Below are 26,866 nucleotides of genomic sequence, written 5' to 3'. Positions count from 1 at the left end.
TGTTTCGCACTTTTAAGTTTTTCCTCATACTTTCCAAGAATTCTCCATTCCCTTTGTAAGTTCACTTTTAAGATAAATACTCCATACTTCACACCTCTCTCCTTCAGCCTCTCATCTCACACCTCACCCCCTCATTTCCAAGTGCTGACCACATCTTGTATATTACTGGAAAAAGAGAAGCACCCATCAGACAGGACTTCCGCATCCCCTACCATCAATACCTACCACCTTACCTGCCCCTGCTCCTACCTCACTCCCTCTGCTTGTGCACCGAACCTCTTCTCTCACCTTCTCAAGAACTTCCGCCCTGCACTTCTTTCATTGCTCTGCACCATCAGTTTTTCCTTCCTTATTGAATCATTTCCACCAACACATAAACCTCCTCTATATCTCCCATCTTTAAAAAAGAAGCTTCTTAATTCCAGATTCTCCTCTGGCAACCACCTGCTCCCTTCTCCTCCTCACAGCAACACTCGTCCAAAGCTGGTTGTGCTCACTCTTCACCTCTCTTTCACTATTCTGTCCTTTCCAAACTGACTTCATCCCACTACCCCCTGAAGCTACTCTTAGGAAGCTCACTGGGCAGGAAAGGGTTAATTTAGCAGGACTGAAATGTTCAAACTGGAACATCCGAAAGACAGGACTGGCCTTGACCAGCTTCTGAGAGATAACATCTAAGCCTTTGGAATATCCTGCCCGATTAGAGCACCTTTGTACCTCTGAGACCTTGCTTTATGCTAACAATGTGCTTTATGGTGAATACCAGTTTGGTTCACCTGAGGCCCTGGGCTACAATGTTATCGGTTTGACCTTGGGTGGGAGCTGAGGTCTGAGTAGTTAAGGTCAGTCATATGGACTGACCTAGGTGACTGTCTGCCAATAAAAACCCCAGATGCCAAGGCTTGAGCAAGCTCCCTGGTTGGCAATACTTCATGTGTTTTCACTCATTGTTGCTTCAAGAATTGAGCCCCACCTGTAAAAGTGCACTGGAAGAAGACAACTAGAAGCCTGTACTTGGTCTCTCCTGAACTTTGCCCTGTGTGTCTTCTCCTTTGATGACTGTATCTATATCCTTTCACTCTAATAAACCATAATAAACATGATCATAAGGAATAGCTTTTTTGAGTCAAGAGTCCTTTTTGCAAATCAAACCTGGGGATAGTTTTGGGGACCCTCAAGACACAGTCACCACCAGTTGCTGAATCGAGTATACAATTCTCGGTCCCATTACAGCTCCTCTCTTCTCTCTTGAAACATGGCCCTGCTGGAGCTGGGACACACTCTCTCCCAGTTCTCCTCCCACTCTGGCTGTCCCTTCTCAGTCTCTCTTACTCTTCCTCCTCTCCCACTTGATAATCTCAGTAAATACTGCCAGGTGCAGTACTGATACTCAGAATAAATCTATGAAATCCTAATTTCCCTGGGTGACAGTCATGAAAACTGTGAGTCATAGAATGAACACATAACTTCCACCATAGCCCCCAAATTTTAACCCCTTCTAAGTCCCTACTATTTTCCTTAATTCTTATGTCATCTACTGGGTTCTATGTAGACTTCCTCATCTTCTCATTTTTATGCTCATTCAGCTTTTCTACATTTTCTTATCTTCTGTGTTTAGGTACATAGATGTCCATAAGGCATGCATTTCATTCAACATTTACTGCTATGCTGCATCTATATTCCAATTTCAGCACTAGATACGGAGGCACATATCGCAGTCCTTGCTCTCAAGCTGCTTTCAGTACGGTGTCAGAGATAAACCTAGAGTGGCAACATGGTATGCAAAGTGTCCCAGCCACAAGCGTTTGATTCAGTGTTCTGAATGAAAGTTAAGAATCTGACACCCCCAAACCAACAAAACAGCATCTTCACAGTAAAAGCCTTAAAACGGACTTCTCACCCACCTCCTTATTTCCCCAGTTAGGCAGACAATGTGTTCTTGCATCCTGCGAAGACGGATTTCATAGCGCACATCTCTAGCTTGTGGGTTGTAGTTCCTGGCATAAAAGCCCCGCCAACAGGCCTGAAGCTTGGTGGCTGCTTCATTCAGTTTCTGGAGGGCAACTTTATCTTGTCCCAAAGGAACAGATTTCTGGGTTAACAGCCTGCAGGGAACTTTCTCTGAAGCTGTTTGAGACCTGGCTTCTTCACTGTCTGGCTGCGTATGGAAGACATTGCGTCCAACCGACTCAGGAAAAGACGTAAGACTGTGGGTGTGATCCTTCAAGCCAGCACTGGTGACTGTTGGCTCAGGACAAGGTAACAGTCCATCTTTCTCATTTATCTCTGTACCAACTGCACTTTTTGTCATCTGAACAGAATTCTCATTTGCAGCCCCCAAAGCCTTTTCCTCTTCCTTGTTTGATAAGTCCTGGTTTTCAGGCCCTTTCACAGATTCATCTGCAGCAGCATCATCTTCTAGGCTTAAGTTAATGCCTTGCAGCCTCAGCTCCACTGTAGGTGATACTGGAGACAGTCCTGACGCAACTGGCATAAAAGTAGACTCTGAAGAGAGGAGACTGCAATTTAACTTGTCCTCATCGGTCTGGATGTCTTCCAGATGCAGGTCATTTCGAGAATATCTTGCAGTGTGTACAGGGGTTTGAAAGTTATTCTTAACAGCATGTGATTGGTCATCATGACTGCTTATCCCAACCCAAGAATTGACTTGGATGACGGGTTCTAAAAGAATCAACAGAGTATCACTGGAAACAGTAAATATTTAAGGAGGGATTTTTTTTTTCAGTTGTATCCCTTTAATGAAATCTAATCCCTCAAATATAGTAAAAGGCAATGAAATCATTTCAGTAATTTCCTCCAAAATGCCTTAAAATATCAAACCAAATATTTTTAAGAAACTTAATTCTTGCAATAATCATAAAAATAATCAAAGTACTAGGTCAAGTCAAAAGGTTGCAGTCCTCTGAATGTTTTCAAAAATTAAGACTAAAAATTAACAGTTATATATGTCTGTGTATATTGCTGTTGTTTAGCCACTAAGTCGTGTTTGACTCTTTTGCAACATGACCCCATGGACTGTATAGCCTGCCAGGCTCCTCTGTCCGTGAAATTTTCCAGGGAAGAATACTGGAGTGGGTTGCCATTTCCTTCTTTAGGGGATCTTCCTGACACAGGGGTTGAACCCACATCTCCTGCATTGGCAGGTGGATTCTTTATCACTAAGAGAAAAGGGAAGCTGCCATTTGTGTAATATACATATATATATATATATATATACACACAATCAAAGATCCAAATGTTCACCTGAGCTAACAAATAAAACATTCTGAAAATATGTACTATTTCCTGTTTTATGATACCAAATAGATCAAACAAAAAGGGACTGGAGATCAGTTAACTTCTTACCGCTTTCTGGGACTACCTGGCCATCTTGAATGGGGCTGGAATGCTCTGGCACAAGGGATGCCCTTGATTCAACAGGAGACGACTCTTCATTGTGGCTCTGGTTCATTAACTGCCTCTGGTGAAATCTAAAATCAGAATACCTCATGTGATTCAACACAAATCAAAAAAAGCAAGCTTCTCTGCTTCCTTCAACAATTCGACAGGTAACAATGTCAAGAAGGGAGAAGTTTACAAATTTTCAAAGTACATACATTTAATGACTTTGAATTACAAAGTCTAATGGGTAGAAAATGTTAAGAAATTTATTTTTAAATCACATAGTCAGACACCATCATAAATATACACATACACACAAACCTTCAAAGACAGGATCTCTGATGAAAGAAGTGACTACTAAAAATGCTTCTAGCTATATAACATTAGTATTTTTTTTTAAGTTTTTTCTAAAAGTTTTATTTATTATTTATTTTTGGCTGTGTTGGGTCTTTGTTGCTGTGCATGGGCTTTCTCTAGTTGTGGTGAGCAGGAGCTACTCTTCGTTCTGGTGCACAGGCTTCTCACTCCAAGTGGCCTCTCTTGTTGCAGAGCTCGGGCTCAGTAGCTGTGGTGCACAGGATTAGCTGCTCCACAGCATGTGCCATCTTCCCAGACCAGGAATCAAACCTGTGTCTCCTGCATTGCCAGGCGGATACTTAACCACTGGACCACCAGGGAAGTCTCTATAAGGTTAGTATTTTAAAGCCCATGTAAAACACCCACATTAAAAGAACAAATGAAGTTATTTTAAATCCCAGGCTGCCAGGCTGCGAGGCTCTCCCCACTCAGGAAATGACTAGCAAGCAATGCAGCTGCTGGGGAGGAAACCAGACTGCACTGCATGGTTTGGCTCCTCTGCAAGACTGCTGCGGTGACCAGGGCCCCAGGGATCCAGAAACATGGCTTCAGCACTCTCTCCAATCCTACTAACTCTGCAGGAAAGTCTCATCAGCCGCTACAGATAAATGCGCTCACCTCTGCTTGCTCAGAATCTTCTCTAGCTTGGCATCCTCTGCAGTTTGAAGGCCCAGCGTAGAAGTGAGAGGACAGACTGTAGCCAGATACTGGACAAGCTGGATGTGCTGGCCAGGCCGATACGCTCTCCCCTTGCCTTGACTATACAGCCATTCAGCTTTTAAACTGGAATTGGGGGACAGAAAGAAAGGCTGGCACTGGGGTAGACGAGATACATTTTCCAGCAATAATGATTTTCCTTCTTAATTTGCCTTTCCAGCATCACTAGATGTTTTTCATGAGTAACATTTAAGTTAAAAAGAAAAATTATCCTCTGCTTTACTCTCCTTACTCTTGTAATGGTTTAAACGTTTTTTGTTTTTTTTGCTTAGCAGCACTTCCAATGATTTGTACTAAATGGTTACAAATTTTTTAAAATTACCTTCAAAAAAGCAATAAGTATTCTCTCCATTCACTGTCAAACTGAACTACCTAAATACATAAATTGTGTTTAAATCCATTAGCTCATAATGATAGTTTTTTTAAAGCCAACTGGTCACAGTTGAAGGATGCTAGTGAGCTACCATCTCATTATTTTTAAAACCTGATAAAGGGGGAGAATTAAATATTATTAATTCCATCTTTCCTATACAAACTATACCAATGAGTAACCAAATAGTTACTTCACAGAAGTATTCCAGCTTATTTAAAAATGAATTATAGAATTAAAATTTCACCATTTTGCAACTCTCAATGAATTAATGATTTAGGCATTGATCATTAATAGCCTCTCATAAGAGACAACCAGATACCATGTGCTTCTCAACAGGACCCAAAAAGCTGTCCTTGACCCACAAAAATCTGATCAAACCTCCACCTCCAACTACCCATTTACAGAAAACACAAAAGGGGAAAATATGTCAAAGCACATGGGGATGCAGCAATTGGCAAAATAAATACAGTAGGAAACTCTGTAGGACAAATAATCTGATTTCTTCAATAACCAAAAAGAGAAGAGAAAGCAAAGCGAAGAGACAGGGGGCCCATAGAGAGATCTGAAAGCATCATCTTGGACCTCTAGCCAAGCTGACCTTTCAAATGACTCCAGCCCTGACTGTGATCACATCACAAGATCCCAAGTGAGAATGACCAAATCAGCACAGCCAACCCATGCAGCATGCAATAAACAGTAAACTTTTAAGATACTGAAAAAGTGAGCAAGAAAGATATATTTTAAATACATCAGGCAATTACAATGTATGGCCTTATTTGGAACCAGTTTCCAAAATTCTATTTAAAAACAGCATTTATGAGGACTAAACGTAAGCACTTAATATTTGGTGTTATTAAGGAATTCTTGTTAAATTTTTTGAGATGTGATAACAGTTTTGTAGTTATTTCTTTACAGACTGACATTTCCCAAACGTCCCACATACCTCCCAAATTGGAGTGATTATGAATAAGGCTGGAGTGATTATGTTTGGAGTGATTATGAATAAGGCTGCTATGAACATGCTTACGCATTTTTTCTGGCATACATAAGCTCCTGTTTCTCTAGGGTATATAGCAGAGTCAAACTGTTGAGTCATAGGGTATTTATATGTTTAAATTCAGTAAATACTGTTAGTTTTTCAAAGTGACTGCATGATTTATACTCCTAGAACAGTTAATGAGAGTGCTCTACATAGCCATCAAAACTAAACATATTGCTCATACTTCTAATTTTTGCTACTCTGGTGGGAGCTCCATAACAACAAGGAAAAAAAATAATCTTTCTAAATTATCAAAAAGTCAGTATAGTGGGGAGGGGAGTTATGATGAGTGGGACAAGGAACTCCGCAATGCTGGTTACATTTAGTCTTCTTTTCAATGGTTGATTATATAGATATTCTAAAGTATTACATTTAAACTATTTCTAAATTATATGCTATCACAACAAACTGGAAAATTCTTAAAGAGACGGGAATACCAGACCACCTGACATGCCTCCTGAGAAATCTATATGCAGGTCAGGAAGCAACAGTTAGAACTGGACATGGAACAACAGACTGGTTCCAAATAGGAAAAGGAGTACGTCAAGGTTGTATATTGTCACCCTGCTTATTTAACTTATATGCAGAGTACATCATGAGAAACGCTGGGCTGGATGAAGCACAAGCTGGAATCAAGATTGCCAGGAGAAATATCAATAACCTCAGACAGGCAGATGACACCAACTTCACGGCAGAAAGTGAAGAGGAACTAAAGAGCCTCTTGATGAAAGTGAAAGAGGAGAGTGAAAAAGTTGGCTTAAAACTCAATATTCAGAAAACTAAGATCATGGCATCTGGTCCCATCACTTCATGGGAAATAGATGGGGAAGCAATGGAAACAGTGAGAGGCTTTATTTTTTGGGGTTCCAAAATCACTGCAGATGGTGACTGCAGCCATGAAATTAAAAGACGTTTGCTCCTTGGAAGAAAAGTTATGACCAACCTAGACAGCATATTAAAAAGATACATTACTTTGCCAATAAAGGTCCATCTAGTCAAGGCTATGGCTTTTCCAGTAGTCATGTATGGATGTGAGAGTTTAAACTATTTAAACTATTTCTAAATTATATGCTATCACAACAAACTGGAAAATTCTTAAAGAGACGGGAATACCAGACCACCTGACCTGCCTCCTGAGAAATCTGTATGCAGGTCAGGAAGCAACAGTTAGAACTGGACATGGAACAACAGACTGGTTCCAAATAGGGAAAGGAGTATGTCAAGGCTGTATATTGTCACCCTGCTTATTTAACTTATATGCAGAGTACATCATGATAAACGCTGGGCTGGATGAATATAAGTATAAAAGTATAAGTATGAGAGAGTATCAAGAAAGCTGAGTGCCAAAGAATTGATGCTTTTGAATTCTGGTGTTGGAGAAGACTCTTGGGAGTCTCTTGGACAGCAAGGAGAACAAACCAGTCAATCCTAAAGAAAATCAGTTCTGAATATTTATTGGAAGGACAGATGCTGAAGGTGAAGCTCCAATACTTTGGCCACCTGATGGGAAGAATTGACTTATGTGAAAAGATCCTGATGCTGAGAAAGACTGAAAGCAGGCAGAAGGTATGACAGAGGATGAGATGGTTGGATGGTATCACTGACCCAATGGACATGAGTTTGAATAAGCTCCGGGAGTTGGTGATAGACAGGGAAGCCTGGCGTGCTGCAGTCCATGGGGTCACAAAGAGTTGGACACTACTAAGTGACTGAACTGAACTGAACTGAACCCCACAGAGAGAGAATCAGAGACAGAAGCTACCCCCTCAAAAAAAGTCTACTCTTCCCAACCTCCTGAAGTCTCTGAAATTAGATATTTGCAAAACTTTAGGGAGAAAGTTTTTTAAAAAGATGCAAATTCACCTTTAAGTCACTTTGATTAAAACCATTTCCACAGTATAGAGACATAGCTTGTGAGGCATTGCCTGGCATTTCATTGGTTAGGACTCCAAGCTCTCACTGCTGAGGGTCCAGGTTCAATCCCTAGTTGGGAAACTAAGATTCCATAAGTTGAGTGGTGCAGCCAAAAACAAACAAACAAAAACCTCTTCAATTCCTAGTCCTTATCCCTAAGTAATGGGCTTCCCCAATGGCTCAGTAGCAAAGCATCCACCTGCAATGCAAGAGATGTGGGTTCGATCCCTGGGTTAGGAACATCACTTGGAGGCGGAAATAGGAATCCACTCCAGTATTACTACCTGGAAAATCCCATGGACAGAGGAGCCTGACAGGCTACAGTCCAAAGATTCAGAGCTGGACATGACTGAGCGACTGAACACACACACATTCCTAAGTAATAATGCCAATTATTATTTATTAAGCCCCTACCACATGATCAGTATGCTATACCCATTATTCTTAATCCTCAATCTTTAATCCTCAGAGCATACTTCAAAGTTAGGTACCAGATTTTACAGATGAGAAAACTAAAGATCAAAGAAGTTAAGGAACTTGCCCAGGCCACACAGCTAATGGGTGGTAGGGAAAGATGTGAAGCTTTCTCTTGTCTCTCCTGACCAGGTCTCATTTCTCCTCCCAGGTCTCTTTTTATGCCAAACCCTTATCTCGGCCCATCTCACCATGGTACTTCCCACATATGAAAATGATACCAGTCCTCCTCTCTCGGCCCATCTCACCATGATACCTTCCACATGTGAAAATGTTATCAGTCCTACTCCCCTAGAAAAATCTGGTAATGTCTTTCTCTTAAAAGAAAATCCAAGTAAATCCATATTCCAGCTTTAGAATTAACCAAGTTTGAAACACCAACAAGGTGTTTGAGTACAAAGCAGCACTCACTGCAGGAAAAAAGAAAAGCCACACTTGTCTGCAGGCAAACTAGAGCTGACATACATCAGCCTTCCCCAGCACCACCACTGTGTAGCTCCTGGCTGCCATTCCTCACTGCCCCCACCCTGTTCACGAGATGAAAACAGAAGGGAGAAAGACAAGGAAAACCCTGTCAGTATCTACCACTCCTCCTTCCACTGGAAACCTCCCCCCTGCCACCCCAAGTGACCATCAGTCTCTGCAACAGAAGGACAAAAACGGTGAGGAAGAACATGATGTGAGTTGAGCCCATGAATGCACATATGTATGCAGTGAAAAGAGGAGGTGGAAGGAGGCAGTGATGAGGATAAAGTCATCTCAATTCTCACTATCCTCTCTAACTCCACCCCTTCTTGTCTACAACCTTGATCCTTACCTCCCCTATAGTTCTGATCCCACTGATCATGTGCCAGCTTCCAGAAGACCCCATCATGCAGGGGTCCTAGTTCTGAGCTGAAGAAATCATCAATGATCTAGAGAAAGGGGATTCCCACTTCCACTGCTTCATAGCTAGAAGGTGATGATCAGTCAGTATGACTGCTACCAGCTCCAAATTGGAACTCTGCATGCATTTTCCCACAGTCACTTTCATAAAGAGTAGTTGGGTCCAAAGGTGTTGTTAATATTGCCTTTACAATATGATGGATGCAAGTTTTTGTGGGACTGATCTAAAATCCCACACAGCACCCATAACATGGTCTCTATACAAAAATGCTCCAAGCCCCAAACAACTGAATAACAAAAGAATCTTTAGAATTCAATTTGTTGTATGTTGGGCATGAAATTAAACTCACTACCCCCAACCTCTAAGACTGATACTTATTTATTATTCTTTTTTAGAAAAGATAGAAAATCCTAAATGAACAGCACAGTGTCTACTAACCCGGGTCTCCCACGCTGCAGGCAGATGCTTTACCGTCTGAGTCAACAGGGAAGCCTACTATATAACTGTACTAATGACTAATTTCTAAATTCATATTTCAAGCAATATTCAGCTTCTTAATTTGTAGTAAGCTAGAAATGAGCTTGTCAGTTAATTTCCATGATAAATGTGACATTAAAGGGGTTACGTTCACCTTTCCTTCTGAGAAATCATGTATCCATCTAGGACTCGGAGGCTTAGGCACCAGCTGACGATGTATGGCCGATAGTCGAACCCTGGGATGGAAGGTGTTGCCATCACACATGGATTGTTCATGATTGACAACTGTTCCAGTTCAGTTAAGGATGCCAGAAAAGAGACCTGGAACAAAGGACATCTTTGTTGAATGAAATGGACTACTCAGTGGCAAGCACAGGGCTTCCGCTGATTACACATCTCTGGAAGTTTGAGAATGCAACAATTTCCCTCTTGTTTTGAAAAGTGACAAGTAACACTCTTATATTATCCACTGATTCCAAAAATTCCAACAATATGGCCATCTGTTCTTGCTGCACAAAGTCCTTTAGAAAGTACTGCTTCCTAGCAAAGAGAACCCTATTTTGAAAACATTAATAGAAGCCAGAAAAAGGTACAGAGTATGCCTTATTAACCCCTTTAATGTAGATGTCCCTCCACCAATGATCACTTCTCAATGGAGTAAAGAATGCAGCATTACAAATGAAATTAAGCCTTAATAACCTACTGACATTAAATAAAAGTGGAAAGAAAAATAATAGTCTTTTGGAGCCAAGTGTTTCACCCTGATAGCAGTTTCTTCCAAGATGCTCATCTAAAGCAAGCTCACCACCTTTTCCTGCATCTCTCCTGAGTTTCCAGCTCCCATGATCCCATAAGATACCCTCAAATTTTACCTCATTTAAGTCCCGGATTTCATTTTCCGCCAAAGAAAGTATAGCAAGACATCTGGGTAGATAAGCAGGTGCCATTCTAAGAGAGGTGATGATATTTCCATGTAACAGCAGGGTCTTGAAAGTAAAAATGCAATGAATTACAAATGGAAATCGACAAACTGGTCTATTTTAATAAAACCAAAATAAGGTATACAAAAGGAAGTGATCTATTTTAATATAACCTCTCATCACACATAAATCAAAGACTGTTAATGCTAGAAGGGTCCTAGGTGGTCATTTGGTCCAACTCTTTTTTCACATCCATATTCTAAGCTCAAGAAAGTTTAAAGACTTGCCAAAGAACATATGCTTAGTTTAGCAAAAGGCATGTTGCAAGTTATTTAAACTTGAGCACCTTTCAACATACTTGTTCATTTCCTTTTAAAACATCAAAATAGAGGGTGAGAAAAGTGAAAGAAAACATTCATTGAAACAAAGCTACAGGGAATTCCCTGGTGGACCTGTGGTTAGGACTCTGAGCTTCCACTGCAGAGGGTATGGGTTCCATCCCTGGTTAGGGAAATAAGATATCCTGCGTGCCACCCAAACAACAACAACAACAAAAAAGAGAAACAATCAGGTAGAAAGCAAATTTTCCAAAAGAGAGAGAGAATCCACAAACTACGATTTGCAACTATATTCTCTTGGTAACTTAAAACCTGAGGAAGGTAGAATGAACTTGATAAACCTGACTCAAATTCAAATTAAGACAGCAACAATGAAAAATAAACTGAAGACTCTCAACACCAGGATTCTGAAAAAGTAATTATGCCTCCACTCTAGAAAGAAAAAAAAAAACTTGCAATCATCTTTAGTTCATTTGAATTATCTCAGTATCTGACTACATCAAATTGTTTAAAGTAATTGTTGCTAAAAATGATTTCTGCTAAAAAAATGGCAAAAGTTGAGCTAATAATACTATTTCTGAGGCTTAATGAATTCATCTATGCTAATGATATCCAACGGAGTTAAAATATGGAAAAAGCCTACTCATGTTTTATGAAGCTGTTGATTCCAACTGTTACATATTTATTTTATTGCATTCCCCTCCATAAAAAGTGCTATAGGCCACAGACTTTCTAAAGTGAGGTTAATTTTGATAATTTAATAATATCTACCACTAAAAGGAAATAGCAATCTTCAGTGTCAAACAGGAATGATTATTCTTAACCCCACCAACACATTATGCACTAGTGATGCTACACAACTAAAGTTGCTAATGTTGACGGATTAGGCATGAAGGGAATTTCATCATGTTTGTTGAACAGTAAATAAGCATTAACTTTAACTACAATGACCAGTTTCAGTTAAAGTAAATCAGTAATAGAAATTAACAACAAAAAGTTTCATACTTAATTTCTGGTATAGTAAGGAGAGCCAACCAGTCCACTCTAAAGGAGATCAGCCCTGGGTGTTCTTTGGAGGGACTGATGCTAAAGCTGGAACTCCAGTACTTTGGCCACCTCATGCAAGAGCTGACTCATTGGAAAAGACTCTGATGCTGGGAGGGATTGGGGGCAGGAGGAGAAGGGGATGACAGAGGATGAGATGGCTGGATGGCATTACCAACTCGATGGACATGAGTTTGAGTGAACTCCGGGAGTTGGTGATGGACAGGGAGGCCTGACGTGCTGTGATTCATGGGGTTGCAAAGAGTCCGACATGACTGAGCGACTGAATTGAACTGAACTTAATAGAATTTTTATCATAATGAACACAATTTATTCTTGCAGACCTATATATATATGGATCAATTAGGTCACTTTCTCGTGGTATTTTAGTATAAAATTTCAGAAATGACATAGAAAACACACTTACCTTCAGTGATACCAATTTAGATAGATCACCTATCTGGGGTATGTTATTGTCTGATAAATCGAGATGTTGTAGAGAGGTGCAGGTGTTGATTTGTTCCATGGCCTATTACAAGAAAAGGAAATGTATTTCATGCACACAATATCAAAAAATTCAAGTCTTCCCTACTTTCTTGTAGCTGACCCTCTTCCCTCTTTCTTATTGTCAGAAGCAGAGGAACAGTGCTTCGCAAGAGAAAGACAAGGCAGTGCCAACAGAATTTGGCATATTGTTATATAGCAAGTTTCTACCTTCATTATCCCTCTAAATCAGAGGATCATATCATGCCAGATACTTACAGCTTGAAGGACAATGATGACACATGACAGTTGATATAGCATAGAGTTTACAAGTTAACATTGGAGCTAAACTGCCTGGATTCAAATCCTGGCTCAGCAACTTCTTGACTATGTGAGCTTAGGCAAGTTACTTAACTTCTCTGTACTTCAGTTTCTTCATCTATATAATACACATAAAGATTGTACCTGCTTTATAGGCTGTCATGAGACTGAATGACTTAAAACAGTTAAGGTGGTTAGAAGAGCAAACCTTACATGCTTGATAAGTCAGTTCTCTTCATTTAATACAGTTCCCTTGTCTACAATATCAAAAAATAAGACACAGAAAACAAAAAATACAATGAAAAAAAAAAAAAAAAGACACAGAAATACTGATTAACTTACCCAAAATGATAGAGTTACTAAGTGGTGGAAGCAGGACCAGAATTGAGAGCTCCTGACTTTTAAAACAGTATATTCTCCACTGTACCATTAAACATGCTTAATTCTGCATGAATTAAGAGCTTAATTCTGCATGAATTTTCAAAATTTTTTTTTTTTGAGTTTATGGTAACTGAAATTATCTCTGGGGAATGGGAGTGGATACTTTCATTTTTTATTCTACTTAATTCTCTACTGCTTAAATTCCTTTTTCATAGCAAATACTTTTGTAAAGTTAAAAAACACTACTAAAAAAAAAAAGAAAGAAAGAATTCACCTTGAGATTATTTCCTGCCAAATTCAGCCATTCCAAATGAACTAGTTCCTTTAGGCCTTCCACATAGCCAATGCTATTATGAGGCAAATTTAACACCCTGAGTTGGGTCAGTTTGGCTACACCCATCATCCGCACCAGCCTATTATTAGCCACTGACAACTGAGGAAAGAAAACATATCATTATTCTTAGGCTAAAATATAAATATTACTTTCACATTAGGGTGGTTAAAAAGATTTGTTTATATGGTCAAACATTCCCAAATATATAAACTAAGTTTATACTTTTCACATATATTGTCTAAATATTCTGCAGTGTAACTATTTATTATTGCAGTCACTCCTAAGCAACAGAAAATAGAGATAAAGTTGAACAATCCCACACCTCCTCCAAGTACTAAAAGAAAATATTTTCAACACAGCAACTACTTGAGAATGTGAACTCCACAATAATGGAGTCCTTACTTTGTCTCCATCAAAATCTAGAACAATGTCAGACACATAAGAACGGTCCAATAAATGTTGAATGAACGAATGAATCAACTCTTTACCTCCACCATGAGGTAACATAAAATGTTATGTTATTTAGCCAACATAAAATGTTTTCTGTTTTAACAAATGCTCTTTGTATAGTCTACTTTAAAGTGACTTTAAAATTAACAAAAAGTGTTAATTTTCAGGAGAAATTTTAAAATTATCACTTAATAGTCATCATGCGAAAATTAATTTTTAAATTTTTTACTATTCTATTTTAAAATTTATTTTAGCTATTAATTCTTTTTAATTTAAGGTAATACCTACTACTTTCTAGGTTTACAGAGTTACATTTGTTATCTTACTGCTTTATTTTGTATAATAACAAACTGGTCTTATATAACTATTTCCCCTACATAGCAATACCTACCTGTACTAATCGTTTGCATTTCTCAAGATTTTCCAATTTAATAATCTGATTTTTATCCAGAATCAAAGTATGAATATCAGCTTCACAGGGTAAGTTTGGGCTTAATTTCTGTAGCCCTTGCCCTGACCAATTGACCACTGATCCTTGAAAAGAGAAGGGAAATTGTTAGAAAACACAAATACAAAGCTGAGCACAGGGATAAAATTATATTCATAAAATCTTATACATTTAGAGTTAGAAAACACTAAAGTAAAATAAATATCAAGAGTTTAAAACTAAAGCAATCGATTTTTAAGTGACTACAGAATGAAATTATTCACTTTCCCTTAGAAGTATCACATTATATCTAGATTTCAATATTCACATATGGATGTGAGAGTTGGACCATAAAGAAGGCTGAGTGCCAAAGAATTGATGCTTTTGAACTGTGGTATTGGAGAAGACTCTTGAGAGTCCCTTGGACTGCAAGGAGATCCAACCAGTCCATTCTAAAGGAGATCAGTCCTGAATATTCATTGGAAGGACTGATGCTGAAGCTGAAACTCCAATACTTTGGCCACTTGATGAGAAGAACTGACTCTTGGAAAAGACCCTGATGCTGCGAAAGTCTGAAGGCAGGTGAAGGGGAGGACAGAGGAGGAGATGGTTGGATGCTATCATCTACTCAATGGACATGAGTTTGAGCAAGCTCTGGGAAATGGTGAAGGACAGGGAAGCCTGGCACGCTGCAGTCCATGGGGTCACAAAGAGAGGGACATGACTGAGTGACTGAAGAACAACAACTCAAGTTTCTGTGATATTAAATACTCTGGAATTCTTCACATTTAAATGTGAACTATTATTCCATATTTTATGCCTAAGTAATGACAGTATTTTTTTAGATGTAACTAATCTTTTGATAGAGATCAACCTGCTTACAATCTAACTACCAGTATACCATAACGTGCCCAAACTATTTTGAAAATCAAAGTATTAGTTATGTTGACTTATCTACAAGATGGGAATAATATACCTACTTCATTACATTTATATGGAGATGAAAATCGAAACCGTATGAACAGCACTTAATCCCATTCCTGGCACACAGCATTCAATAATATGATTTGGTATACTTAAAAGATGTTCAAATTCTGGCTCCACTAAACACGGTGGTTTATTGGGCAAGTTATTGATCTCTTTGAGGCTCACTTTTCTACTAAGATAGGAATACTTATAATAATACCTGCCTTATAATGTTGTTACAGAGAAAATGAGATAATGTTTTTTAAAAAAAGACACTCAGAACATTATCTGGCTCATATAAAAAGTGCTCTATAAATGTTAACTGCTATTATTATCAGTACATTCATAGCCGCGGTGGGCTGGGGAGGTGGAGTTTAAGAGTAGTAGATATCTGAGGGGGGAGGGGCTAGAGAAACTGACAATTTCAAATTTCTACCCAGATTAAGATAACTGCGGGAAATAATTATGCAAGATAGCTCTCCTGAAGGATATCAACGTTTTTCCATTGTCGAATGGCTTCTAGCATTTGGGAGGACAGGTGGTTATTGGATTTAAGAGTTTGATGAAAGCTATATACCGACCCAGGAAAATGCGGAGCCTCTGCACACAATTCAAAGGGATCGAAACACCTCTTCGACCCTCTCTCTCACATAATGAGCCAGAACTAAGTGGTGGAAAAGGGCCTCGACCCTCCGCCCTGCCTGTGACCCAGAGCTTCCGAGCTGTAACCAAAACAAAGGAGCTCCGCTCCCACAGCACCCACGGAAGCACCCACGCCCCGCGCTCCGCTTGGCAGCGACCAAACGAGATCCCAGAATACCGTCTGCATAACAAGGGGTGGTGAACTGTGGGCTCTGAATAATCCTCAGATTTTATCTTGGCCACTGGGACACTTCCAAGAAAGGGCCCAACGTCAATCTAGGGAACTGTGTTAGATAAGTTTCTTGAATGTTCTAGGAACTGAGAGAAAGAGGGAGATCCTGTAGTTTTCACCTGGGTACCCAGAACTCAACGTAGACATCCAAGAACGGTCACCGGAGCCAGAAACCCGCAGACCAGGTATCCTTAAGAGCGCGGGATCCGCGGCGCCGGGTAGCGCTAAGGTCTTCGGGGGCTTGTAGTCCCTTGCTTGGACCTCGCCGCGACGCCGCAGAGCGAGGCAGCGCCCAAGGGACTACAACTCCCAGAGGGCAGCGCGCCTCCGCGAAGCCCACAACTCTGCATCAAAAGAACTGGTCCAGAACGGCACCCATTAAACCTAGTCTTCTTCTCTCCACCTCGCAACTATTTAATTCAGTTCTATGGAGTAAACCTTGGCACCCAAGGGTGGGGATCGCCTTACCTTCTCCAGGAGGCAAAGCCGCGGCGGCACACGCCGCCGCCATACTTCCCGCTTGCTGTTAATACCAGGCAACCGTCCTCCGACTGCTCGGTGGAGCTAGTGGTCGGGAGGAGCGAGCTTGAAACTACAGCTCCCAGGATGCACGGCACCCAAACGGCCCAATTGGCTGCCTGAAATTAATGATGCGAAACCCAGGTTAGAATCTAAGCAGCAATGAGTTTGGGAAACCTGGTCAACTCCCTAATTTGGCAGAGAAGCAAACTATTATTAAATGATCATTTCGCTCTCTTTTCTAGATGTTTTAGAAATTTGACACTTTTATCATCGGAATGACTATAAGGTCTCTACTCTATGCAGACCGAATTTGAGGACTTACTGCTAAAAGTTTAGCAATGGGCGGGGGCGGGCGGTGCGGGGTAGGGTAGGAGAGGTGCTGCCCCCTTTATTGACATTTCTGAATAAGTTCAAAGTGTTCAACTCTGCTATAGAGGATTTTGTTTAGTCAAAATCGATACGTCTTATTTAAAATTTAGTTAAAGCATGTTGGGATAGAAGCTTTTATACAGTATCAAATATTTAAGTAGTTGTTCTTGAATAGTTAACAGAACTTTAGACCTAGAGGTGTATTTAATAAGTATTGAGTGAGTGAGTGTGAAGTCACTCAGTCGTGTCCGACTCTTTGTGACCCCATGGTACTTAGCCCACCAGGCTCCTCTGTCCATGGAATTTTTTAGGCAAGAGTACTGGAGTGGGTTGCCATTTCCTTCTCCAGGGGATCTTCCCAACCCAGGGATTGAACCTGGGTCTCCCGCATTGTAGGCAGATGCTTTACCATGGAAGCCCGTTATAATAAGTATAAAACTCAGAATTTTTCCAAGCAGTATACAAAAGAAGTTTACAGTAAAGTCTCCAAACTAAAAAATTACACTGCCTTACTGTAGGGGACTTTTGATATGACTATTAACATGCTAACTAGTGTGATTGTAACTATGAACTCAATAAGCTTTCAGGGAATGGAGAAAGAAATAGAAACTATAATCTTCAGAGAAGACTTGAAGGAGGAAGTGAAATGGAGCTAAGGCTTAAAAGATGGGTGGACTCTAAACAGTTCAGAAGTACAAGATGAAAAGACAGCACAGACTGCACGTGGAGGCAGGTGGTAATGAAACTAATCTGATGGCACCCGACAATGTGGAGCTTCCAATTTCCACTACCTACTCCTTCACTCCCTCTTGCAATCTTTATTCTGAATTTCCGTCTTTCTGAGACAGCCATGTCCAACATCTCTGATAATTTGTTTGAAAAAAATCCCTGTAACTCATGCTTCTAGGTTTCCAGGCAATTGATTCTGTGAGCATTCCCTCCTTCCTGGATCCTCCTTCTCTCTGACTACAGCTGCTTTAATTTAAAATAAATAAATAAACAAACCCTGTTTCCCACTGTGTTAGTCTGAAGACAAATTTCCTAGCTCTCAAGAGGGAATTAAGACTAGGAATTTTTTTCCTTCTAACCAAGAACCCCCTTATGTAGAAAGCACAGTCTTACTATACAGGTATAAGAAAAATGTAAGCCTGAATTCTTTCTCCTACTAACCTTTGTTCCCTGGAACAGTCGGTGAAGTCTGAGGTGAATTTCTAGCTCATGGAACAAGAAAGGGTTCACAGTTTTCTCCAACTTTGCAGGGTAGTGACTTGGGAGGGGGCTCCTGGAAGCCCAGAAGGTATTTGAGGAGCACAGGTTTCTGCTAGTTTACAGCAATAGCACAACCAGAGTTTGGTTTGGTTTGTCTGACCTGGTTTCTTGAGAAAAGGGCCAAAGAACTCACTTTATGGGGTTAACTGAGTATAGTCATAGCTCCTAAAGAGAGCAGCCATAGTCCCTGGGCAGAGTCTCACATGCCCAAGTGAACCAGCAACACTTTATAATCATACCACAGACATTTTTGTACTTCAGCCTTTGCATCCAAAATCAAATTGCTACACTTTAACTAAATTGCTTCATTTTGTATATTCCTTAAACCCTGCAATGCACTCTCCAGGCAATTTGGAGAATTCTACTGAACAAGGCCATGAACTTCTCAACAAGGCAGCATTTCTTGGCTGGCCCAGAAACCCACAAGAAAGACTTTCCCTCCTATCAGCCCAGTATACTTGATTTCTGCAACAGCTGATCGCCTTGACTCATCTTCCCCATCTCTAATTCATCTGCCCATTGCTACTAGCATGATTTAAGTAAAACAACACATTTTATCATATTAATTCCCTCCTCAAAAACTTCTCTCTTGAAATTTAACTTTCTAGGTCAACCATAACCTGGCCTCACCCTACTTCCCACTATTCATTCCACTAGTTTTCACTTGGTGCTTTTGATTGAGGGACTGACAAAATGAAACTTGTGTTTCAGAAAGGTTAAATTGCTCATATGACAAGAATGAATTGAAAGGTAGAATAGTGGTAGGAAGGAGACTGTTGGAATAGGAGATGGTAACCTTTTACAGAGTAGTTTCAGGAGAGTACTATGTACAAGTTAAAATAACATGAAGTTAAGAGACTAGGTAGACAGAAAACTGGAACAACATTTTGGATAGTGCCATTCTCTTGACAAACAAAAGAGATTTTTCTAATTAGGGTGAGAATTTATATTTGAAAGAAGTATAATAACTTCAAAGTTTTAAAACTAAGATGTTATTAATCTAAAGAATTTTGACACTGTAAACATTTTGCAAATGTGCCTTTTTACAATAAAAGCTTTTTATCTGATTTATGTTTTTTTATGTGACTTTTTGTGTTTATGTGAAGATTTGTAGTTCAGTCGCTCAGTTGTGTCTGACTTAGTGACCCCATGGACTGCTGCACGCCACATTTCCCTGTCCTTTACCATGTTATTAATATAAAGAATTTTGACACTGTAAACATTTTGCAAATGTGCCTTTTTACAATAAAAGCTTTTTATCTGATTTATGTTTTTTTATGTGACTTTTTGTGTTTATGTGAAGATTTGTAGTTCAGTCGCTCAGTTGTGTCTGACTTAGTGACCCCACGGACTGCAGCACGCCACATTTCCCTGTCCTTTACCATGTTCCGGAGCTTGCTCAATCTCATGTCCATTGAGTCGGTGATGCCATCCAACCATCTCATCCTCTGTTGTCCCCTCTCTTCCTGCCTTCAATGTTTCCCAGCATCAGGGTCTTTTCCAAGAGTCGGCTCTTTGCATCAGGTGGCCAAAGTGTTGGAGCTTCAGCTTCAGCATCAGTCCTTCCAAAGAGTATTCACGGTTGATTTCCTTTAGGATTGACTGGTTTAATCTCCTGGCAGCTCAAGGGACTCTCAAGAGTCTTCTCCAACACCACAGTTCAAAAGCATCAATTCTTTACTGCTCAGCCTTCGTTATGGTCCAACTCTCACAACCGTACATGACCACTGGAAAAACCATAGCTTTGACTATACAGACCTTTGTCAGGAAAGTAATGCCTCTGCTTTTTAATACACTATCTAGGTTTGTCACAGTTTTTCTTCCAAGGAGCAAGTGCCTTTTAATTTCATGGCTTCAGTCACCATCTGCAGTGATTTAGGAGCCCAGGAAAATAAAGTTTTACTTATCACTTTGTCTCTCACTGAATTCTTTATACGATGACACATCAAGAACCTGAGGTTCATTATGTCCTGAGACCAGGTGTGATCTTAGTTAAAAGACCATGGGTTCAAGTCCCAATCTGATTTACACGATTTCAGAACCAGTGAATGATTGCCAGCCCACCATTCTCCAAAGCAGTGAGATTACAGGAAGGCTATCAGAACAGTCTTAAAGCATCAGTCCTAAATAGCATGAAATATCAGGGCCAAAATAATGTAGAAGAGTTCGCCATCTGAAGATGAGATACTAATCACTTGTGTTCCTCCTAAATATCAGCTAAAATCTGAGAAAGAGAAGAGGTGAAAGTATAAATAAATTTCAAAAATAAAGTTACTGTGATATACTTTTCAGATGTCTTTATCAAACTGGGAAGAAGCTGACTTTTATTTAAAAGAATAATAAACTTAAAAAAATTTTTTTTTAAAGAATAATAAAGGAATCCTTGACAGTTTTATTTAGAGTGCTTCCAAAAGTCAGTGAAACCTATGTAAATGATTTATCATATTTCCAGTTGAAAATTAAGCAAATGTTTAAATAAAATGTAATTTTAATTTATACTTGGAAGACTAAGGTCTTAAAAGCTCAAAAAGTTCATTTCTATAAAAGTGGTAGTTTTACTTTCTATCCTCCCTCCCAACTTAATTCATTTTTTTAAAAAAAAAATGGTGTAACTGTTAATTTTATGTGTCAACTTGGCTGGGCCATAGTACCCAGATACATGATCAAACATTATTTTGGATGCCTTCTGTGAGTGTTTTGGGATAAGATTTACATTTAAACTGGCAGACTGTCCTCCATAATGTGGGTCAGCCTCATCCAATCAGCTGCAGATCTAAATATTTAGAACAAAAGACTGACCTCCAGGAACAGCAAGGAATTCTCAGGCAGACAGGCTCTGGACTTGAACTACAACACTGGTTCCTTGCACGGTCTCCAACCTGCCTGCAAACCCTGCCGATTTTTTAAACCCTAGGCTTCATAATCATGCGAGCCAGTTCCTTAAAAGAAACCTCTTCTTATATTTGTGCACATGGAGAACCCTGACTAATAAAGGGGGGAGAGAAGTATTCAACTTCCAATTAGATATCAAATACTGAAGTCTTCATTCGGTAATTATATATGATTGTCCGCCTCATTTGGGGTTCCATTGACATCAGCCAGAGATAGGACAAATTTGGCCAATTCAGAGAAAAATTTCTCTGAAGAGAAAGAAAATTCAGAGTAACAGTAAATTATGTGTCTCTCATATAGGGCATATGCCAGTGTTGCTGATACAAGTGATCTAACTATAGTAATTATCGGAATAGCTTTCCTACATAGTTATTTGAGCTCAGAATGTTACAAAAGTTTTCAAGAGTTCGCAAAAAATAACCTCCAAAGGAGTCTAAATATATCTTTAGTTGTTCTCTTTGTCCTTCAGGATATATTTTCTATTTTAAAACAATGCAGCATGTATCAGCTTTAAAGAAAAAAAAAGTTACTGTAAAAATCTTAGAAAATACAGTCAAGCAAAAAGTAAATATAAAAATCTTCCATAATTCCCCTACTCAGAGATAATCACTGGTAACATGTTAGTGTGTTTCCTTTTAAACTATTTTTATCCACTGGACTCCCTGCCTCTGTATTTTAACAAAAATGGATATATACTGTACATGGATTTGGGACTGGTATTTTCATGTAACATGTTTTATAAATTTCCCTGTGACTTCAGTTCAGTTAAGTTGCTCAGTTGTGTTCGACTCCTTGCGACCCCATGGACTGCAGCACGCCAGGCCTTCCCTGTCTATCACCAACTCCCGGAGTTTATTCAAATACATGTCCACTGAGTGATGGACATGTGATGCCATCCAACCATCTCATCCTCTGTCATCCCCTTCTCCTCCTGCTTTCAATCTTCCCCAACATCAGGGTCTTTTCCAATGAGTCAGTTCTTCGCATGAGGTGGCCAAAGTATTGGCGTTTCAGCTTCAGGATCAGTCCTTCCAATGAATATTCATGACTGATTTCCTTTAGGATGGACTGCTTGGATGTCCTTGCAGTTCAAGGGACTCTCAAGTGTCTTCTCCAGCACCACAATTCAAAAGCATCAATACTTTGGCCCTCAGTTTTCTTTATAGTCCAACTCTCACATCCATACATGACTACTGGAAAAACCATAGCTTTGACTAGACGGACCTTTGTTGGCAAAGTAATGTCTCTGCTTTTGAATATTCTGTCTAGGTTGGTCATAACTTTTCCTCCAAGGAGCAAGTGTCTTTGAATTTCATGGCTGCAGTCACCATCTACAGTGATTTTGGAGCCCCTCAAAATAAAGTCTGTCACTGTTTCCATTGTTTCCCCATCTATTTCCCATGAAGTGATAGGACCAGATGCCATGATCTTAGTTTTATGAATGTTGAGTTTTAAACCAACTTTTTCACTCTCCTCTTTCACTTTCAATAAAAGGCTCTTTAGTTCCTCTTTGCTTTCTGCCATAAGGGTGGTGTCATCTGCATATCTGAGGTTATTGATATTTCTCCCAGCAATCTTGATTCCAGCTTGGGCTTCATCCAGCCCAGCATTTCTCATGATGTACTCTGCATATAAGGTAAATAAGCAGGGTGACAATATACAGCCTTGACGTATTCCTTTCCCTATTTGGAACCAGTCTGTTGTTCCACATTCAGTTCTAACTGTTGCTTCTTGACCTGCATACAGATTTCTCAGGAGGCATGTCAGGTGGTCTGGTATTCCCATCTCTTTCAGAATTTTCCAGTGTGTTGTGATCCACACAGTCAAAGGCTTTGGCACAGTCAATAAAACAGATATTTTTCTGGAACTCTCTTGTTTTTTCGATGATTCAGTGGATGTGGGGAATTTGATCTCTGGTTCCTCTACCTTTTCTAAATCCAGCTTGAACATCTGGAAGTTCATGGTTCACATACTGTTGAAGCCCAGCTTGGACAAGTTTGAGCATTACTTTGCTAGCGTGGGAGACGAGTACAATTGTGTGGTAGTTTGAACATTCTTTGGCATTACCTTTCTTTGGGATTGGAATGGAAACTGACCTTTTCCAGTCCTGTGGCCACTGCTGAGTTTTCCAGATTTGCTGACATATTGAGTGTAGCACTTTAACAACATCATCTTTTAGGATGCTGCACTCAAGTTCTGCTGCTGCTGCTGCTAAGTCACTTCAGTCATGTCCGACTCAGTGCGACCCCATAGATGGCAGCCCGCCAGGCTCCCCATCCCTGGGATTCTCCAGGCAGGAGCACTGGAGTGTGTTACCATTTCCCTCTCCAATGCATGAAAGTAAAAAGTGAAAGTGAAGTCACTCAGTCGTGTCCAACTCTTAGCGACCCCATGGACTGCAGCCTACCAGGCTCCTCCGTCCATGGGATTTTCCAGGTAAGAGTACTGGAGTGGGGTGCGATTGCCTTCTCCGCATTGAAGTTCTACCCTCAGTCTATTTAGAAAAATTCATCTAAGTACACCAGGTATTCTCAACAGCTGGTCAGAATTGGTCAGGCTGTCACAGTCCTTCTCTTTCCTTTAGTTCTTTAATTCTATTCAGATCTGTTAATTCATTCCTGAGAAAGTTTCCAACAGATGTGCCACTTTCTTAATATTAGTCAGCAACCTTGCTGGACTTTCCATATCTCTTCTACCACATTTTTAGGGTGAGTTGCTTATACAGAGTGTCCAGGAGAGGCAAATTTCCTACTTTACCCATCCTGACTTCTTGTGGTTGAACTAATAATAAAATTAACACACAACAGATAAACAGGAGAAAAACAAATTTAATTCATGTGCACAGAGTTCTCACATAGAGTTAAGTCCTAAGTAAGAAGTGGCCAAAGCAGACAGCTTTTATATTTTTTAGACAAAGGAACAATAAAAATTAGTAAGGAATTTAAGCAAAGCTTGGGCTTTGAGTAGTAAATTAGTAAAGAAATATCAAAGTCTGCTTATACAAAATTCTCTGCCATGAATTCCCTGTCTCTGGTAATAATGATGTCTTCCTACCTTTGCTACTGTACAGCAATAAAGTATTTATTTCCTTTTATTTCCTGCTTTCAGGGGGACAGACAGGAAGCTCAAAGTAACCTTCTTGCACCTACCAGTTTTCAAGTAAACTGAATTCAAACTAATCCGTATGTTATTGAGGCATAATTTGGAGCAACCTGCCCTGAGCTCCAACTAGCAGCGTAAATCAATCATTGTATTTGTTTTCTAGTCAAGTATCGTCTCCTACACAATTCATGGATTGCCTTTTGCCACTCTCCATCAAATGCTGAACTATAGCCTTGGAGTACAAAATGAAGCAGGGCAAAGGCTGACAGAGTTTTGTCAAGAGAATGCACTGGTCATACCAAATGACCTCTTCCAACAACACAAGAGAAGACTCTACACATGGACATCACCGGATGGTCAATATTGAAATCAGATTGGTTATATTCGTTGCAGCCAAAGATGGAGAAGCTCTATACACTCAGCAAAAACAAGACTGGGAGCTGACTGTGGATCAGATCATGAACTCCTTATTGCAAAATTCAGACTTAAATTGAAGAAAGTAGGGAAAACCACTAGGCCATTCAAGTATGACCTAAATTATACAGTGGAAGTGACAAATAGATTCAAAGGATTAGATATGATAGTCAGAGTGCCTGAAGAACTATGGATGGAGGTTCATAACATTGTACAGGAGGTGGTGATGAAAACCATCCACCAGAAAAAGAAATGCAAAAAGGCAAAATAGTTGTCTGAGGAGGCCCTTCAAATAGCTGAGAAAAGAAAAGAAGCAAAAGACAAAGGAAAAAAGGAACGATATTCCCATCTGAATGCAGAGTTCCAAAGAATTGCAAGGAGAGATAAGAAAACCTTCCTAAGAAACAATGCAAAGACATAGAGGAAAACAATAGAATGGGAAAGACAGATCTCAAGAAAACAATAGAATGGGAAAGACAGATCTCAAGAAAATTAGAGATACCAAGGGAACATTTCATGCAAAGATGGGCTCGATAAAGGACAGAAATGGTATGGACCTAACAGAAGCAGAAGATATTAAGAAGAGGTGGCAAGAATACACAGACGAACTATACAAAAAGATTTAATGACCCAGATAACCATGACGGTGTGATCACTCACCTAGAGTTAGACATCTTGGAGTGTGAAATCAAGTGGGCCTTTGGAAGCATCACTACCAACAAAGCTAGTGGAGGTGATGGAATTCCAGCTGAGCTGTTTCAAATCCTAAAAGACGACACTGTCACGGTGCTGCACTCAATGTGTCAGCAAATTTGGAAAAATGAGCAGTGGTCACAGGACTGCAAAAGGTCAATTTTCATTCCAGTCCCAAAGAAAGGCAATGCGAAAGAATGTCCAAACTACCACACAGTTGCACTCATTTCACTGCTTATTTAACTTACATGCAGAGTACATCATATGAAATAACAGACTGGATGAAGCACAAGCTGGAATCAATCTTGCCCTTATGGCAAGAAGAGAAGAGGAACTAAAGAGCCTCTTGTTGAAGGTGAAAGGAGAGTAAAAAAGCTGGCTTAAAACTCAACATTCAAAAAACTAAGATCATGGCATCCAGTCCTATTACTTCATGGCAAATAGATGGGGAAACAATGGAAACAGTGATTTTCTTTTACTGGGCTCCAAAATCACTGCAGATGGTGACTGCAACCATGAAATTAAGACACATGCTTCTTGGAAGAAAATCTATAAGCAACTTAGACAGCATTTTAAAAAGCAGAGAGATCACTTTGCTGACAAAGGTCTGTATATACAAAGCTATAGTTTTTCCAGTAGTCATGTATGGATGTGAGGGCTGAGCACCGAAGTATTGATGCTTTAGTACTGTGGTGCTGGGGAATACTCTTTACAGTCCCTTGGACTGTAAGGAGATCACACCAGTCAATCCAAAAGAAAATCAGTCCAGAATATTCATTGGAAGGACTCATGCTGGAACTGAAGCTCCAATACTTTGGCCACCTTATGGAAAGGGCTGACTCAACGGAAAAGACCCAGATGCTGGGACAGATTGATGGCAGGAGGAGAAGGGGACGACAGAGGACGAGATGGTTGGATGGCACGACCGACTCTATGGACATGAGTTTGAGCAAGCTCTGGGGGATAGTGAAGGGCAGGGAAGCCTAGCATGCTGTATTCAATGGCGTTGTAAAGAGTTGGATATCACTGAGCGACTGAACAACAAATCAAATGCTGAAATTATCTAGCATCACAAAGTGTTTAAGCGATCCAGGCATTGGCCCTCCTGGTGGGCCTGGGCAGAGAGGTGCCTTCTCCAGACAAGGTTTTCTTAGCAACCACCGGCGGCCAATCCACCTCTCCACCCCCAATAGGTGGCAGCTGAGCAAAGAACTCCTCCACTCCTGGCAGTCATCATTTCGCAATACTTCGACGCTTACTTAATAGAGATTTAGTAAACTGAAGAAATCGATGTATGCAAGTGCTTTAGCACGAGTGCTGGCAAAATGAGATTTTAGATTTTACCTGCAGGGTATTCATCTGTGCATCATTAAACTATGATAAGTAGAGGAGAAAGGAGCCCCCCCCGCCCCCCTGCAGTTCACATTT

The 26,866-nt window shown here is 40.0% G+C and overlaps 1 protein-coding gene across 1 annotated transcript in view; it reads right to left on the bottom strand.

Moving 5' to 3' along the window:
- The window catches only part of CEP97 (centrosomal protein 97), a 35,223-nt gene that overhangs the window by 8,164 nt on the left and 193 nt on the right, over nt 1-26,866 (bottom strand). The window contains exons 2-10 of the mRNA XM_027563857.1: nt 16,646-16,815; nt 14,302-14,444; nt 13,401-13,559; nt 12,369-12,470; nt 10,512-10,625; nt 9,794-9,960; nt 4,378-4,542; nt 3,367-3,491; nt 1,901-2,682 (exon numbers count right to left, since the gene is read on the bottom strand). Coding sequence (XP_027419658.1) covers nt 1,901-2,682; nt 3,367-3,491; nt 4,378-4,542; nt 9,794-9,960; nt 10,512-10,625; nt 12,369-12,470; nt 13,401-13,559; nt 14,302-14,444; nt 16,646-16,688 — 1,800 coding nt within the window. The 5' untranslated portion in view covers nt 16,689-16,815. The remainder of the gene's footprint in view (nt 1-1,900; nt 2,683-3,366; nt 3,492-4,377; nt 4,543-9,793; nt 9,961-10,511; nt 10,626-12,368; nt 12,471-13,400; nt 13,560-14,301; nt 14,445-16,645; nt 16,816-26,866) is intronic.

Source organism: Bos indicus x Bos taurus, chromosome 1 (assembly GCF_003369695.1).
Source record: "Bos indicus x Bos taurus breed Angus x Brahman F1 hybrid chromosome 1, Bos_hybrid_MaternalHap_v2.0, whole genome shotgun sequence".
NCBI lineage: Eukaryota > Metazoa > Chordata > Mammalia > Artiodactyla > Bovidae > Bos > Bos indicus x Bos taurus.
This window is presented reverse-complemented; position numbering and strand designations above follow the sequence as displayed.